General features: G+C 35.9%; 1 protein-coding gene across 1 annotated transcript; it reads right to left on the reverse strand.

Moving 5' to 3' along the window:
- Window positions 1–1,259: 1,259 nt before the first annotated feature.
- SPATA22 (spermatogenesis associated 22) lies at window positions 1,260–9,915 on the reverse strand. The gene is made up of 8 exons (XM_067566037.1): window positions 9,873–9,915; window positions 9,299–9,427; window positions 8,330–8,390; window positions 8,090–8,185; window positions 6,260–6,617; window positions 4,521–4,650; window positions 2,572–2,669; window positions 1,260–1,451 (listed from the first exon to the last, which is right to left on the reverse strand). The coding sequence occupies exons 1-8, from the start codon at window positions 9,913–9,915 to the stop codon at window positions 1,260–1,262; spliced, it is 1,107 nt and encodes a 368-aa protein (XP_067422138.1).
- Between the last annotated feature and the right edge of the window lie 3,999 nt (window positions 9,916–13,914).

The following is a 13,914-nucleotide window of genomic DNA, read 5'->3' on the forward strand; positions in this document are numbered from 1 at the left end:
GTGGGCTTGGTGGAAGAGGGAATGCACATCTCCCAGTTCAGCCCTCTGTTGGTCATAGAGTTGTACCCACATGGTTAGATAAAAGGGGTGGGAAACTATGCTGTGAAAGGGGTGCTCCCTCCACTGTTGGAGGCCCAGTATAATTTGAGTTGCTTGACCACTGTCCTGCAGGCCTAGCATAGCCTCAGTTGCTTGCTTGGCTATTCTGACCCCTGTAGCATGACATCTTCCAGTTGGCAGAGATGAATAGGACTACTGAGTAACCTTGTAGATGTCTCAGTTTCTGCATACCACGGCACATAACAAGACAAAATACACAACATGTATTGCTTGCAGCTGCACATAGATAATGGCGATGGGAACAAGTTATCCTTGAATGTCTGGGGATACACTTTTTTTTCCCAAGGAGCATATTTTTACATCACCCCTCCTATCACCAGATGTTGTTTTGATGACCCCAATTATCATGGTGAAAATAGAATGTAGTTAAAGGTGAAAACCCAGTGTAGATAATTAGTATATATGATAATGAGTAGAGAGGTAATTAGGTGAAAGCTGTTTATGGAAGGGTATAAGAAGTTACTATTTAGACAAACGGGCGCACTCCATCAACACCTGACTCCGCCGGAGGTGCTGCCGGTCAGACTAGAGGTCACTGACTCCTTGGAGAGACCCCTGAACAAAGTCGTTCCTGTATTCAGCCTTCTGAGTAACTGCTTAGCTCTCCAGGCTTATTGAGTATGATATATTGTAGTTAATTTTAGGTTTTGTATTCAACTAGTATATCTATAGAAAACCTTGCACATTAAACCTTATTGATCTGCAAATCAGGCGTACCGTGTCTCACTGGTATTCACACTGATCACTAAGTGTCCAGTATCAACATTCACCTTCATTCATTGTTTACATTCAGGGCATATGATTTGGCCCACTTTAGCTAAAAGTTGAGAGTATGTATAAAGCCATGTACTTGTAACCAACAGTTTATAATTTGATCCATATTCCTTCAGTGAAATCTAACAAACCATACAACAAAAAAATCTAGCACAGTAAACAAAGAAATATAATGGTAGAAACAAACAGAAACAATTTTATTTTAATTTTTACATAAGTCATATTATAATTGTGTTTTCAAGTATTTAATAAAAGAATACTTTTAATATGAGCTTTTGTAAATGCTCAAGATGTGCAGCCTTTATGGTTATTGATCAAGAGGAGTGTGACCTCAACTTTAAACTACTGCTTAAATAAACATTACTTTAAATTTCATTCATTATTTTCACACATTCTCTCATCTCAAAATCTGAAGTTTTAACAAATTCTTGGAAAGTTCTTTGTTCTACAGCAGTGGCAGGTCTTACGGAGACACATTTGAAGATGTTCCTTTTTGTGTCATAGTTTCCCATGCACCTGTGGACTCGACCTCTAATTAGTCTTGGAAGCTCCCGATCCTATTTCAAAAGCATAATAATAAAAAGTTAACATTATTTCCCTTTTCTGACATTAACCTTAGTCTAAATGTCTGAAGAATAATAGTGTTATTAGGGGATTCCCTAGAGGCTAGGTAATGTTGATGGGCCATGTCAGTTCCACGGTCCCTTGCAGTTCTTCACCACACTCTGGCAGCATCGCTGCACAGGAGTTGCACCACAAGGAGTTCTTTTGTCAGTTGCTGTCCCCACAATTCTTACGAAAAGTGGGTTCTATTGCAAGGAAGGGAGCTACAGAAGAGAATATATTCTCAGGGAAGCTGCTAAGTACAAGGAAGCTACATGAAAAGATATCTTCACAGTGAATAGAAAGAAGAGATACTGGGTTCTCACTGACAAAAGACTCACAATAACTCTGGCCCAAGTTTAGCCTGAGGTATGCACAAATTACCTTTCCAAAAAAATTAAACAACAAACTGAAGTAACAGAATACTTCCTGCTATATGTCCTTTGTGAGAAGAATTGAACTTTGGCCAAATTATATATATAAAACTCCTCTGGGTACAAAGAGGATTTTCCTACAACTTCAGCTAGCCATAGATAGAAGGCAATTAAGGCAACCTAGAACCACATGGCCCTTTTACAGCCTCATTTCTGACTAGTCAGTGCTATTAAGGCATGCTCATGCAATCCAAACAGGTACACCTTTTCTAGAGGGCTCCCAAAACTCAGCAGCAGTAACCTGCAAATAAAAATATGCAGAGCACACCTTGAAAAAGAATGAACATTGCCCCTGAACTTCTCTGCTTTATAGTTGTTTCCCTTCAAAAATCCCAATCCATCTTTCCACGACCTAAACAAACTCTTCTCAAAATTAATTTGATCTGAGAAAGCCCCAGGACACTCATACAAACATATCTCAACAAGCTTTGGCAAAACAGGGGCTTGGGCTTGCACAAACTGCAACTGTATTTACTGCCACAGACCTAATAAGCAGTTTGTTCACTTTGTATGAGAAGTGAACAATGCAGCTTTTAATTTTCTTTTATACATTAGAAGTTAGTTTTTAAAAGAATACATATTATTAACCTCCTAACCACACCACAGATAGTATATTTGTATAAACACAGAAAATACTTACAATTTCATAAAATACACATGACAGACTCTCCTTTCCATCTCTCAAGACAAAACTTTTTGCTCCATATGCTCCAGGTGTGACTGCAGAATCAAGTGTGCCTAAACAATATGTCAAGAAGTAAACCAGGATGTAAACATTAGAGCACTATTAAAGCCTGTGCTCTACAAAGATTAAGTGGCATTAATATTCAATAGACAAAAATATTAAGGAACATATTGATGTGTCTTCTAGCTAGCATAGCTCCCACGGACATCAGTGGGAATTCTACTGCAAATTAAGTGCTATTTATGGCACACTAATAGTAAACACATATTTTGTCTCTGTGAAGTAGGTGAAAAACTGTGCTTTTCCATGAGCGTGATTATAAACTGATTAGCTCCCTAAGTACAGGTGCAAGAGAGATCCAGTTTTCTTAAAGCTGTACTTGCTCATATGCAAATCAATTCTAAATCATTAAAATTACTATTTGTAACCCACATTTCCAATGTAAAAGGTCCATGAGTTCATGTTACATTTGGTATCCCCAGCCACCCCCAACTTCTAAAACAATTAGTCATCCCTAGTTTCCTTTGTCAAATTCTATTTTAATGTATTGTCAGTAAAAATTAAAAGTGAAATAGGTTGCAAAAATAATTCAAATTTAGAAGAACTCCAGGTTTGGATTGGATTGATTCCCAGATTAATTATATTAAAAAGTTATTGCAGAATTCTGGTTCCTTTGCTAGCTGGATAATTCAATGCAAATTTTCTTTCTGTTTCTTAGCCTAAATAATGTCTCAAGATTTAATTATTTTAATTCTTTAAAAAATGTAATAATCCTGTATCTGTTCTGTTGGCTATATACTATTTAATAACAAGTATATATAATCCTTGCTAGAATTTTGGCAAACTGGGTTTTATGACTAAAACACTGCACCATAGTTCACTCAGGTGAGCAATTTTTATTTCAAATAATTGTATATGCAAAAATATGCATAAACATTATTATGAAAAATAGAAAGAAAATCTGCTAATACATTCTTAATTGATGTTGTAAAGTGTGGATTTGTCTCTTGGGTATATGAAGAATTTAGGTTGGGCTCATTGTTTTATCAAAGAGTTTAAATTTTATAGACAAAATTCCAAGATTCACCACTAAAATTCTGCCCTAGTTTTCTAAGTATAGACAAGTTTTAGATAGTAGTTTCAGAGAGATGTAAAGTGCACTTTCCTGAATCAGGGAAATTCTTGTCTTTGGAGTTCAGGTTGTGTTTTCACCTCTGCTCTGTATAAGGGTTCCTTCAAATGAAGGAGGCATTTTTAATTTGTATCACATTACATGAGAACTCTATTAAAAGGAAATTCTTCACAGAGCTACATCTGCACTCTCTAGCCGCCATCGCCATCCCCCTTTTCAGGCAGCTCGCTTTTGATGATGTGCTGTCCTCTACACCTCTACCTTTGTACCCACCTGTAAGTGGTGTTTGTGGTTGCAAGTGGAGTTATTGCTTTTGCTGCTACCAACTTCCCAGTAGAGTTCTCATATGCTGGAAACTCTACTTGTCTTTACATCAGCTTAAACCACTGATTAAATTACCTCAATTCATTTTATATTGCCCTTGAACCTTAGCTAGAAAATATTATAACAGAAATAAAGACAATAGTACAAATATTAAGATGGGGAGAGTTTAAATGATGTAGGCCAATAATACTTTTAGTTTTGTCATGGTCATATTTTGGTCACTTTTGATGTTGGATATAAAATTAATTAGAAGCTCATGCCAGTATTAAAATGGAAATGGGTCAAATATTAATCAAAATTTGAGAATTGGTTCTTTAAATATTTTGACTATTGTTGTTCTTTAATAAAAACTTCATTGTCTTTGTGGGATTGACCCACCAATATTTTTAACTATAAACTATACTACTTTATACTACTTTATACTACTAGTATAAACTACTATACATACCTAACACTTCAAATAATAGTGCAGTTTTATAAGTATACTGGCTCCAATGCTTCATACTTTCAATGACTGCACATATAATTCGCAGAGAATTGTCTTTTTCTTTAAGTTTTAATTGATATGCTGGAACTTTCTTTCAGGGGAAGATGAGAACTCAAGTTAAATAGAGATTTTTACTGTCTTTAAAGTCAGATAGACAGTTACATACTGTTCATATATTAATTATCCAGAATTTAAAATGAACATGTTATTTAATTTATTTAGATTTATAAAGCACCAATAAACAACTGTCCAATACAACTTGGTTTTATGATATCACAAAAATCATACAATAGACTACTCTTTCTGTTCAAATAAATAAGTACCCCTATTAAAAACAGTGTTCACTCAACCCTCCTTCACACCCACACCCATACAAAAGGCATTTCATAAAATGAAGATTTTATTTAGGAATTGGATTTTCTTAATGTGTTTAAATGACTTTAAAACACAAGTCCCAGAATCCACACTAGATGGAGAGAATAAGTAGGACTTGACAAGTTCCCATGCATATGCACCAGGCAACTGATTTGAGTCCAGTCAAGTGGACAAAAATTGCTGGCAAGACAAAGAAATAATATAAACATGCTTGAAACACACAAATTTGTGCAATCTATTTCATGCTGAGTATCAGATAGAAACAAAGTCATGACTAGCAGTTGGCTAAAACATACACAAATAAATCTAATAAATCATGAACAGCTATTTTTAAATTTATACTGTACTACTATAGGAGTCAACACTGACCAAAGAGATGACTATCATTCATTGGTGAGTGTAGAGCATGACATGGGAGTACAGAGAGAAAGTAAGTTATATCTTTAGAGAGAATGGGATTTTAATTGTTAAAAACATAAGTAATGGAAACATTGCTTACTCTAAATTTATGCTATTTTTGATAGAGAAGTTGTATTTAGCAAAATAAGAAAGAAAGAAAGAAAGAAAGAAAGAAAGAAAGAAAGAAAGAAAGTGAGGAATACAGCAAAAGTAAGAGTTTAAAGAACAGAAGGGTAGATTAAACTTCTAAAATCAGTCAGCATTTTTATTTCTATTAACAAGCTGCATTAACAAGAGTTGTGAAGTGTGCCAACAGATTTGGAAAAGGTTTTGTAAATGCATAAGAGTAAACTAAAGTACAATATTCACAAAGAGATATATTTGTTCTCCTTACAGAAAAGAATTTCAACTACAGAAATTAGGAGACAACGCCAGCTTTTCTACAAGCAGAGCAACTCTTTACCATTCAGCAAACAGCTGAAGAATAAGAACCACTATTATCACTCTATTGCATCCTTCACAACATGTGACTTGAAGAAGCATAATTTTATTTCAGTAGTAAAAATTATTTCAATAAATTACATTAAAGTGAGGATATGTCTTCCTTTAATACAAATCCAAAAATGTAGCTGCCAACATTTCAACAAAATTTCCTGGGACAAATTCTAAGAAGTCAGGACTCTGAGCAAGAGTCTGACCAGGGTGTGTATGTGATTATAGGGCATAGTGGTAATTGTTTGCAAACGCTTGGAAATTTTAGGTTATTTTAATATGAAAATCTTAATTCCAAGGCCTTCCAAAGTTGAGGGTTCAGCTAAGCATCTAGAATTCATGGAGGTTTCATCTTCCCTCAAACAACTTTCCCTCCCCCCACAGGTATGTCCTGAGGCCTGTAATTCTCCCCTTCCTACTCTCCAAAATTTTACCTGAATCATTTTGTCTTCTGGAACATGATCAAATTGTTTTTCATTAACTTTACTTTGTTGAATATTATGTTTAAATTTATATGCTGGACTACGATCCTGCAGACCTCTTGATGTGGTGCTGGATATAACTGGCCATTGCGCTTTGGATGAGCATATTTGTCCTGTTACAGTTGTTTCAATATGCTGAGATGTTTTATGATGGGCAGGCAGTTTAAGTTCCTGAACAGTTCTCAGACTATTTGAGGTATTCTCAAACTTTCGAATTATTCCACTATCAGATATTAAATTGGTTCTGCTACATGGCGACATATGCTCATTTCTGTTCCAAACGTTAGCATTGGTATTCTTTTCTTCTGCCCTGCAGTGCAACATTATATATGGTTCAATATCACAATGCCTATTGAAATTTTGACCTGCATAGTCAAAATGTAAATACATGCATTCCATAAATTATTCTGTGACCTATTTTTAAAAAAAAAACCGTATTTCTTTAAGCCCAGGTAAAGCACTTAGACATGTGCTTAATTTCATCCTTATTCAGGATAGCGATTAAGCACGTGGTTAATTTTACATGTGCTTAAGTCGCATTAACTTCAATGGGCTTTAAACATGTGCTTAACTGATGTCCTGAGTAGGGATCCTTTCCGGAATAAGGCCTTAATGATATTCTCAAATTTAATACGCTGTAAATGCAAGTTCTCCAAATGATAGAAAATAATACGTTCGTGAACCCCCACCTCACGGTCTCTACTCGAAAATCACTCCTACAATAGGCTCTAAGGCTGGCGTAATGATTTCAGGATTTTATACTTCATAAAGAAAGCCACTGAACTACTTCTACCTCCAGTCCTGCCACTGGAGGTAAAGTTATGCTGTTAGAGGAGTCTTGTCAGAAAGAAATTTACCCTCCTACTGGTCTTACAGCAGGAAATAGAAAGAGATAGAAACTATCCTGTGCGTGGGGTTGTTTCCATGGGAAGTGAGGCCTCCAAAAAAACACAGCCCCAAGCAGCCTTTGCCTGGATTATAATAAGGCTCAGTAATGACTTTCCAATTAAGATTAAAGTTTGCTTAAACATTTTTCTGTATAAATAATGGGCAACAATTGCCCTCATTTCATACCCAGGACTCCCAATTTAGTCAATAGGAATATGGCACATGAGGCTATATAAGACCACCAAATTTTAAGCAGAATTCAGCATGACTAAATAGTTCTGCTGGAAAATTCATGGCATTATATGGTCTATGGAGTGGAGGCAGGAACAGACCCTTCATGTGTGCAGTATATGTTTTGGAATTTTAACAACAGATTGTATTCATTCATACCAGTTATCAATTTACTCCTGATTCAACAAAGAGACAATGTTTTGCTGAATTGGAACTATTGAAATACAAATTCAAATTTGGTTTGAAAGTGTACAAAATACATTCTGCATGTACATACCTGGTAATCATGCCCAAAGAGGCTGATGTATCATTAGAAATAAATTATTAGTTAAAAGATAAATTAGATGAGCACATTGCTAAATCAGAGTTGTCTGATAGGCAAAATTTCATTGAGTATTACAGTGCTTCCTGGGTAAAGACTGCAGGATTAGGCTTCTAGGCCTGATCCAAAGTGCACTGAAGTCAAAGGAAAGATTTTTCATTAATTTCAACGTGTATTAGCTCAGAACCAGAATACAGGCTAGGGAGCATCGTGATGATCTGAGATTCAGAAAGTTTCTTTTGAATGTTACAAGAACATGGAATCATATAACAAATATCAGATGTAATTTCACATGAGAATAAGTATTATTCCTTTCTTGTGATATTCCAAATTTTACCAACCTCAAAATATTCAGGTTCTTTCCAGTATTAGACATATTGGGCTTTGATGTGTTTTGATGTTTCAACAAGGAAGGATCCATAGAATGTTCTATTTGGCTTTCAGAGAAACAGTTTAAATGTTAGAATGACAAAGTAGCAGTCTGATTATAGGTTAAACACGTGAACCGTGTTTTATGAAATAATGAAATGAGTAAGTCACTAAAAGAAAACTAGAAGACAAAAAACTTTGTTTTTACATACCCACTGTTTGTTTTTTTCTGTAGCTGAGACAGCTCTGGCTTTGCAACTTCCCACCCTAATTCTTAAAAGACAAAGGATGGCATATGGATAAAAATTAAAATACGTTTATGTGCTAAATATATTTAGGCTCTCTCCTGCAAAGACGTATGTATGTACTTTCTGCATAAGTATCCAAATGCCGCCCACCTGCTTCAACAGATGAGGGAACTTGATGGAGCTGGCAGGAAAAGGTGACAGTCCCAGTAGTGAGGGAGGGACACTCATGCTGAGGGACACCAGGTGCTTCCTCCCACATCTTATTGGAGTCTTCAGCACCCATTGGCCAGTTGGAGGGGAGGGGCACTGATTGACCCACATCACCCAGCTCCAGGGATATAACACAGAGGATGGGCAATATTTTAATATACCTTTTTTTCTAACTGATGCTTAAGCTACCAGTTTTAGAACTGTCCATAGTTAGCACAAAGAAATTTTTATTTTAAGTAGTACTAGTAGGGATAACAATGATGACAATAAATAATCCTGACAGAATTCTATGTCATAACCTTTTAAAAACACAATATTGCGGACAGATTATTTCTCTTTTACATGACTACAATAGCACACTATAAATGTTCCTTCCTGTAACATGGACCTTGAATTTCTATTGAAACCAACTGAAAACAAAAGGTCACAGTTTCAAGAGGCTCCATTTAAATGCCAGTATGCTACTTCATTCTCTAAAACAGAAAAAAGTCAACCTCCCTGCAGGCACATATTAAAAGGGCTTAGTTATACAGAGGAGAAAAACTTACTGTAGGACAGAAAAGAGTAGAACATATTTTTCTTTTACAAAATGTATTTTTCTATAAAAAACTTAAAGCATGCTTATGAGCTCTAGACAAAAATGACTTAAAACTTTTTAAAAATGTTATGATAAAGTTAAAATTAAAATTGTTTTAAATGCTGTTTTTAAAATATTTTATTTACCCATTGTTCTGGCAGAAAAGTCATAACTATGAATCTCAGCACTGGTACTTGGCTCATTTTTAAGTGGATTTGAAGTGAGTGGCTGTCTGGTTCTTTTTTTCTGATTGAATAGTGGTATAGGCAGACAACCTAAATATAAATTAAAATAAATGTATTGTTTAGTATTGGAAAGCCACCAAATTCTTCTGGCTAAGGGATACACAATCTACATTTTGCATTCGTAAAATGGGTAAATGATAATTTCTTAATTAACATTTATATCCATTTTTATTAATTTATTATTTATTTTACATCACCTGAAAGTGTGGGACTTCATAAGGAAGACAAGGCCCTTGCCCTGAAGTGTTTTCAATCTAATACCCCACTACTGCAAACATTTACGCATGTGCTAAACTTTCACTCTGTGAATGGTTCCACTGAGTCCACTGTAGCCTCAGCCTTCCAATAAGATACATGTTTAGTGGAGCTCTATTTGAGAACTGGGATCTGGCTCAGTAGTAGGCGTTTGCAGAATTGGGTAAATACATCAATAAAATGATTTTCAAATTGTACAGTAATAAAAAGTGATTGATACCTGCTGTGCTACGAGTTGAACTGTCACTTAAGTTTCTCTTCATTTCTTTCACAATATCCAAATATGCAATAATTTATTCACCATTCCAAATTTACCATGTGAAAGTTATACTTCAGTTAAATCTACCTGTAGGAAAAAACCTCTAATTCACATTATAAATATAACTAAACTAAATGCAGATTTTTAACAGCTTTACTTCATTATTTGTGTAACAGTTCATGTATACCAATTTAAGTACATTCTTAACTTTACTTATGTGAGTAGTCTCATTGATTTCGGTGGTACCATTAATGTGCATAAAATTAAGCCACATGAGTAAGTCTTTCCAGGATCAGGGCCACAGTTATTACATTTCTGAAGTAAAAGGAAATATTTTGCATAGTTAGATCTATTTTTGTCCTGGTGTATTTTTAATAAATTTAAATGTTCTAAAAAAAGCTTGAACTGAAAACATTATAAATTTCAGTTCAAAGGGTAATTTTGTATGTCTCTGAAAATAGAAAATTAAAAGGAAATTGATGACTTAACCATAACTTTAACATTACTATAAAGTGTGGTGCTATAATAAACCCTGAAAAGTTAATTATCAAAATGGTTATGAATAAGAATTGATGGTTTAACTATTTTCTGAAAAATAGTGTCACTGCACACAATGTGAAAATGAAAGAGAGAAATTTGCTCTTCTAAACAATACTGTATAAGCATAAAAGCTTTAAACTCTTCCCTTTTGCAAGACGTTTTTGATATGGCCAGAATCCATTATAAACTGGAGATTCTGTGGAGAGAAATAACACAAATTAACTTTTAAAATACATTCACATTTGACATATATGGATTTTTGTTTGACATGCTTCATTTTTGAGTAATCCACTACAGAACTGTAAGTAGAAACAATGAATTAGAATGCACATATGGTATTTTATACCTAGACAACAGGGTTTGAGCTGCTGTTCCATATACATCATTTCACTTTAAATGACTTTAATCCCATCTGAGGTGGTGTCACATAGTTGTGCACGTAAAATCACTATAACAAAATAATTACATTTTGTACATTTCTAGATGTAATATTCACATGAGTTTTGTAAAAGTTTTATAAAGTGATATGTAGTTGTGGTACTATGCAGTGTTGCATACTTTTTTAATTTTATAGTGAGTCTTGAGATATTTGGTATTTTTATTGAAGGCCCGCCTGCTGGAATCAAGAGATTTCATGAGAATCATAGCTTTCATTAAATAAATAATTTTTTAAAAGTAGTTTCTAGCCCTGGATGCAGAGAAAAGCTTGAACAGATTAAGCAAATACTGTATACCCTAAAGCCAGAGAAATCTAAATAAAAATAAAAAGAATCCCCCCCCCTTTTTTTTAGTCTTGTGTTTTTTAACCAATCTTGTCATTTTGGGGGTCCTGACTCATAATTTTTTAATTATTGAGTTTACGGTTGCCATCTCTGAGGTACCAAAAAAACAGGACTTCCATAAAATGGGACAGCCCATAAAACGGGAATCTGGCAGCGTTTAGTGTTTAGTTTAGTGTTTAGTGAGTACCCTTACAAATTTCTCAAGATAGCTACCTCAAAAAAGTGATGATCCTTGGAAAATTTGGACAGATAATAATGCTACTTGGAGCTGGCAATATTGTATCCTGTTCCTGCAAAAGTTATTTGTGTGTGTTTGCTGAACGGAGCCCTAAATGATTAGTAAAATTAATAATAAAAATAAAAAGTCACAAATATATAATTTAGTTGCCCCTATTCTGCAAATACTTATGTACATGCTTAACTATGCATCTACTTAACTTTAAACACTTCCATGTTTGTAGATGAGAACCCAAATACCTAATACATAAGATAGACAAACTATATATACAGAGAGAGAGAGGGGTCTAATTTAGGGCTAATTTATAGCCTAATTTATGTCATGGATATCAACCACATATGCATAAATTAGGGCAGAATTTGCCCTGAGGTCTGTAATTATTTGTATTTCAAACTCTTTTGGAGGTACCATAACCCAGCAATGAAAATAAATGTGTGAGATTTGTAAAATGGAACAAAAAAACCTCATATGACCCTGTATATTTAATTTTATGACCTCTGATATTGTTGTGCCGTGTGCGATTTTACAATGACTTTTATTTTCTTGGTGTTAAAGTACAAACTAATGACCTGAGGGACAAGTCGTGACAGGACAAAGGGTTGAGGAGAAACGGGGGTAAAACCCTTCCCAGGGTTTCGGAAAGTGGAGAAAAGCCAGCCCCAGGATCAGGGTCTAAGGAGAAGCTGAGTTGAAACCCTGCCTGCCCAGAGCTAACGGACGGCGGGGGGGGGAGGGGCGGGGCTGAGGGGAGGCTGATATAAAGCCCGCCAAAAATCAACGGCTGGAACAAGCAGTTACTCCAGCGCGAGGCAAAAAAAAAAAGGCGGGAAAGCGCATTGCAGGGTGCTCGCCCCTTCTCTCCACAGCGAGGGGCTGGGGGACTCCCTGAAGAGGGTGCATGTGTGGAGGGTGGGGGCTGTGGAAGGCACAGATGATCAGAGGCACCTAGGCTACAGCTTGTGCTCTCCCCTCACGGGGCTAAGTAGGGAGATTGGCTGCGCAAAAGGAATAAATGAATTCCCCTTTGGGTTCTATTGCATCTGTGCGCCGCTTGCACGTGCTAGTGCTAGGGGGCGCCAGAACTCCAACAGAAACACGCCATACAACGTTGTAGAAACTTCTCCCGCCCATGACTGGGTTTCCCCTCAACCATTAGCTCTGGCTGGGTCTCATCCTTGCTTCTTTTCGCCCCTTAGTCTTTGAGTGGTTTTTCCCTTGAACATGAGGTCTGGGCAGGCTTTTACCTCAGCCACAAAAAGTATTATGAAAATAAATCAAAGCACCTGGAAACCTCACAATTAAAACACACACAGCTAAAGTAATGTAGATGTGCCTAGTTTTAGACCTGCCCCAGCCTACGCTCTGGTAGTTGGAGAAATGCTATTTCATATACAACTTTAAAAGATGTATAGTTCAGTTAATAGTGCTGCCAATTAAGTACAAAGGAAGGGTTAATTTCTAAGTGGTGAAAAGGTCATGGGGCCCCAGTTGTTTGGATAGGGAAAATATCCTTACAGTTTCAGATATTGTTAGTCTCATCATCTTTGTAATGGATTTGTTTAAGTGAAGCAGATCCACTCAGCAGCCTAGTACAGTCGTTACTAGTACACACAGATCCTAGCTAAATTACCAGGGTTTGTCCTTTGCTTCTGGTCTGGCATGAATTGTGTGCATTGTATTTTTCTCCCCTAGGGCAGGAGCCCTTACTGTTTTAATGGAGCAACCTCTCTTCCTGTCTTTAAAATAGTGCTGATAGAGGCAGCTCTAAGCACTATGATGCCTTCAAGCAAACTGGGCAAATATCCACTCCTACCAGGCTGCACTGACCTATACAAATAGATACTGGCTATTTTCCTGCCCCTAGTATTTTGCTTTCAGAGGCAACTATCTCTGTTACCATGGTACAGGCAGCCCTATGTTAATACTCTTTGGAGGTAGTCAAGTTCAGCTTTGCTCAGTCTTTAGGACAGCCAGTCACTACAGAGCATTGTGGAGGAGGAGAATACACAGAGAGGAACCTCTATAAAATGATTTAGACTAAATAGCTTTTATTATCATTAGTAATAACTTTACAAAGGGCTCCCAACTCTGCTCTTTTGTACTGCTTTTGTCCTGCTGCACAAATAAAAAAGCAATAATTACAGAACCCAAAACCAAAACAACACTAAAATTGATACTAAGCAAATCAAAATATGTGTCTGAATAATTTTTCAGGGGTACAAAATATAGATGTTGGCACAACACAGTAATAAGGGATTACATTGTTGTCAGCATCTTAACTCAGAAGAATGAAAACTCTTTAAATGTTTCTTTTTAATGTATGACCACAAATCCATTAGAGATAGTACTGGGAAACCAGGAGTTAAATATTCTTTGGAAGTTAACTTGCTTTAACAGTATAAAAGAAGCTTCCATGGCTTTAGTCCTAAACTCATGTTTGGAA

Source organism: Emydura macquarii, unplaced genomic scaffold, assembly GCF_026122565.2.
Source record: "Emydura macquarii macquarii isolate MOO-44397 ecotype Brisbane River unplaced genomic scaffold, CSIRO-AGI_Emac_v2 contig_2699, whole genome shotgun sequence".
In the NCBI taxonomy this organism is placed as follows: domain Eukaryota; kingdom Metazoa; phylum Chordata; order Testudines; family Chelidae; genus Emydura; species Emydura macquarii.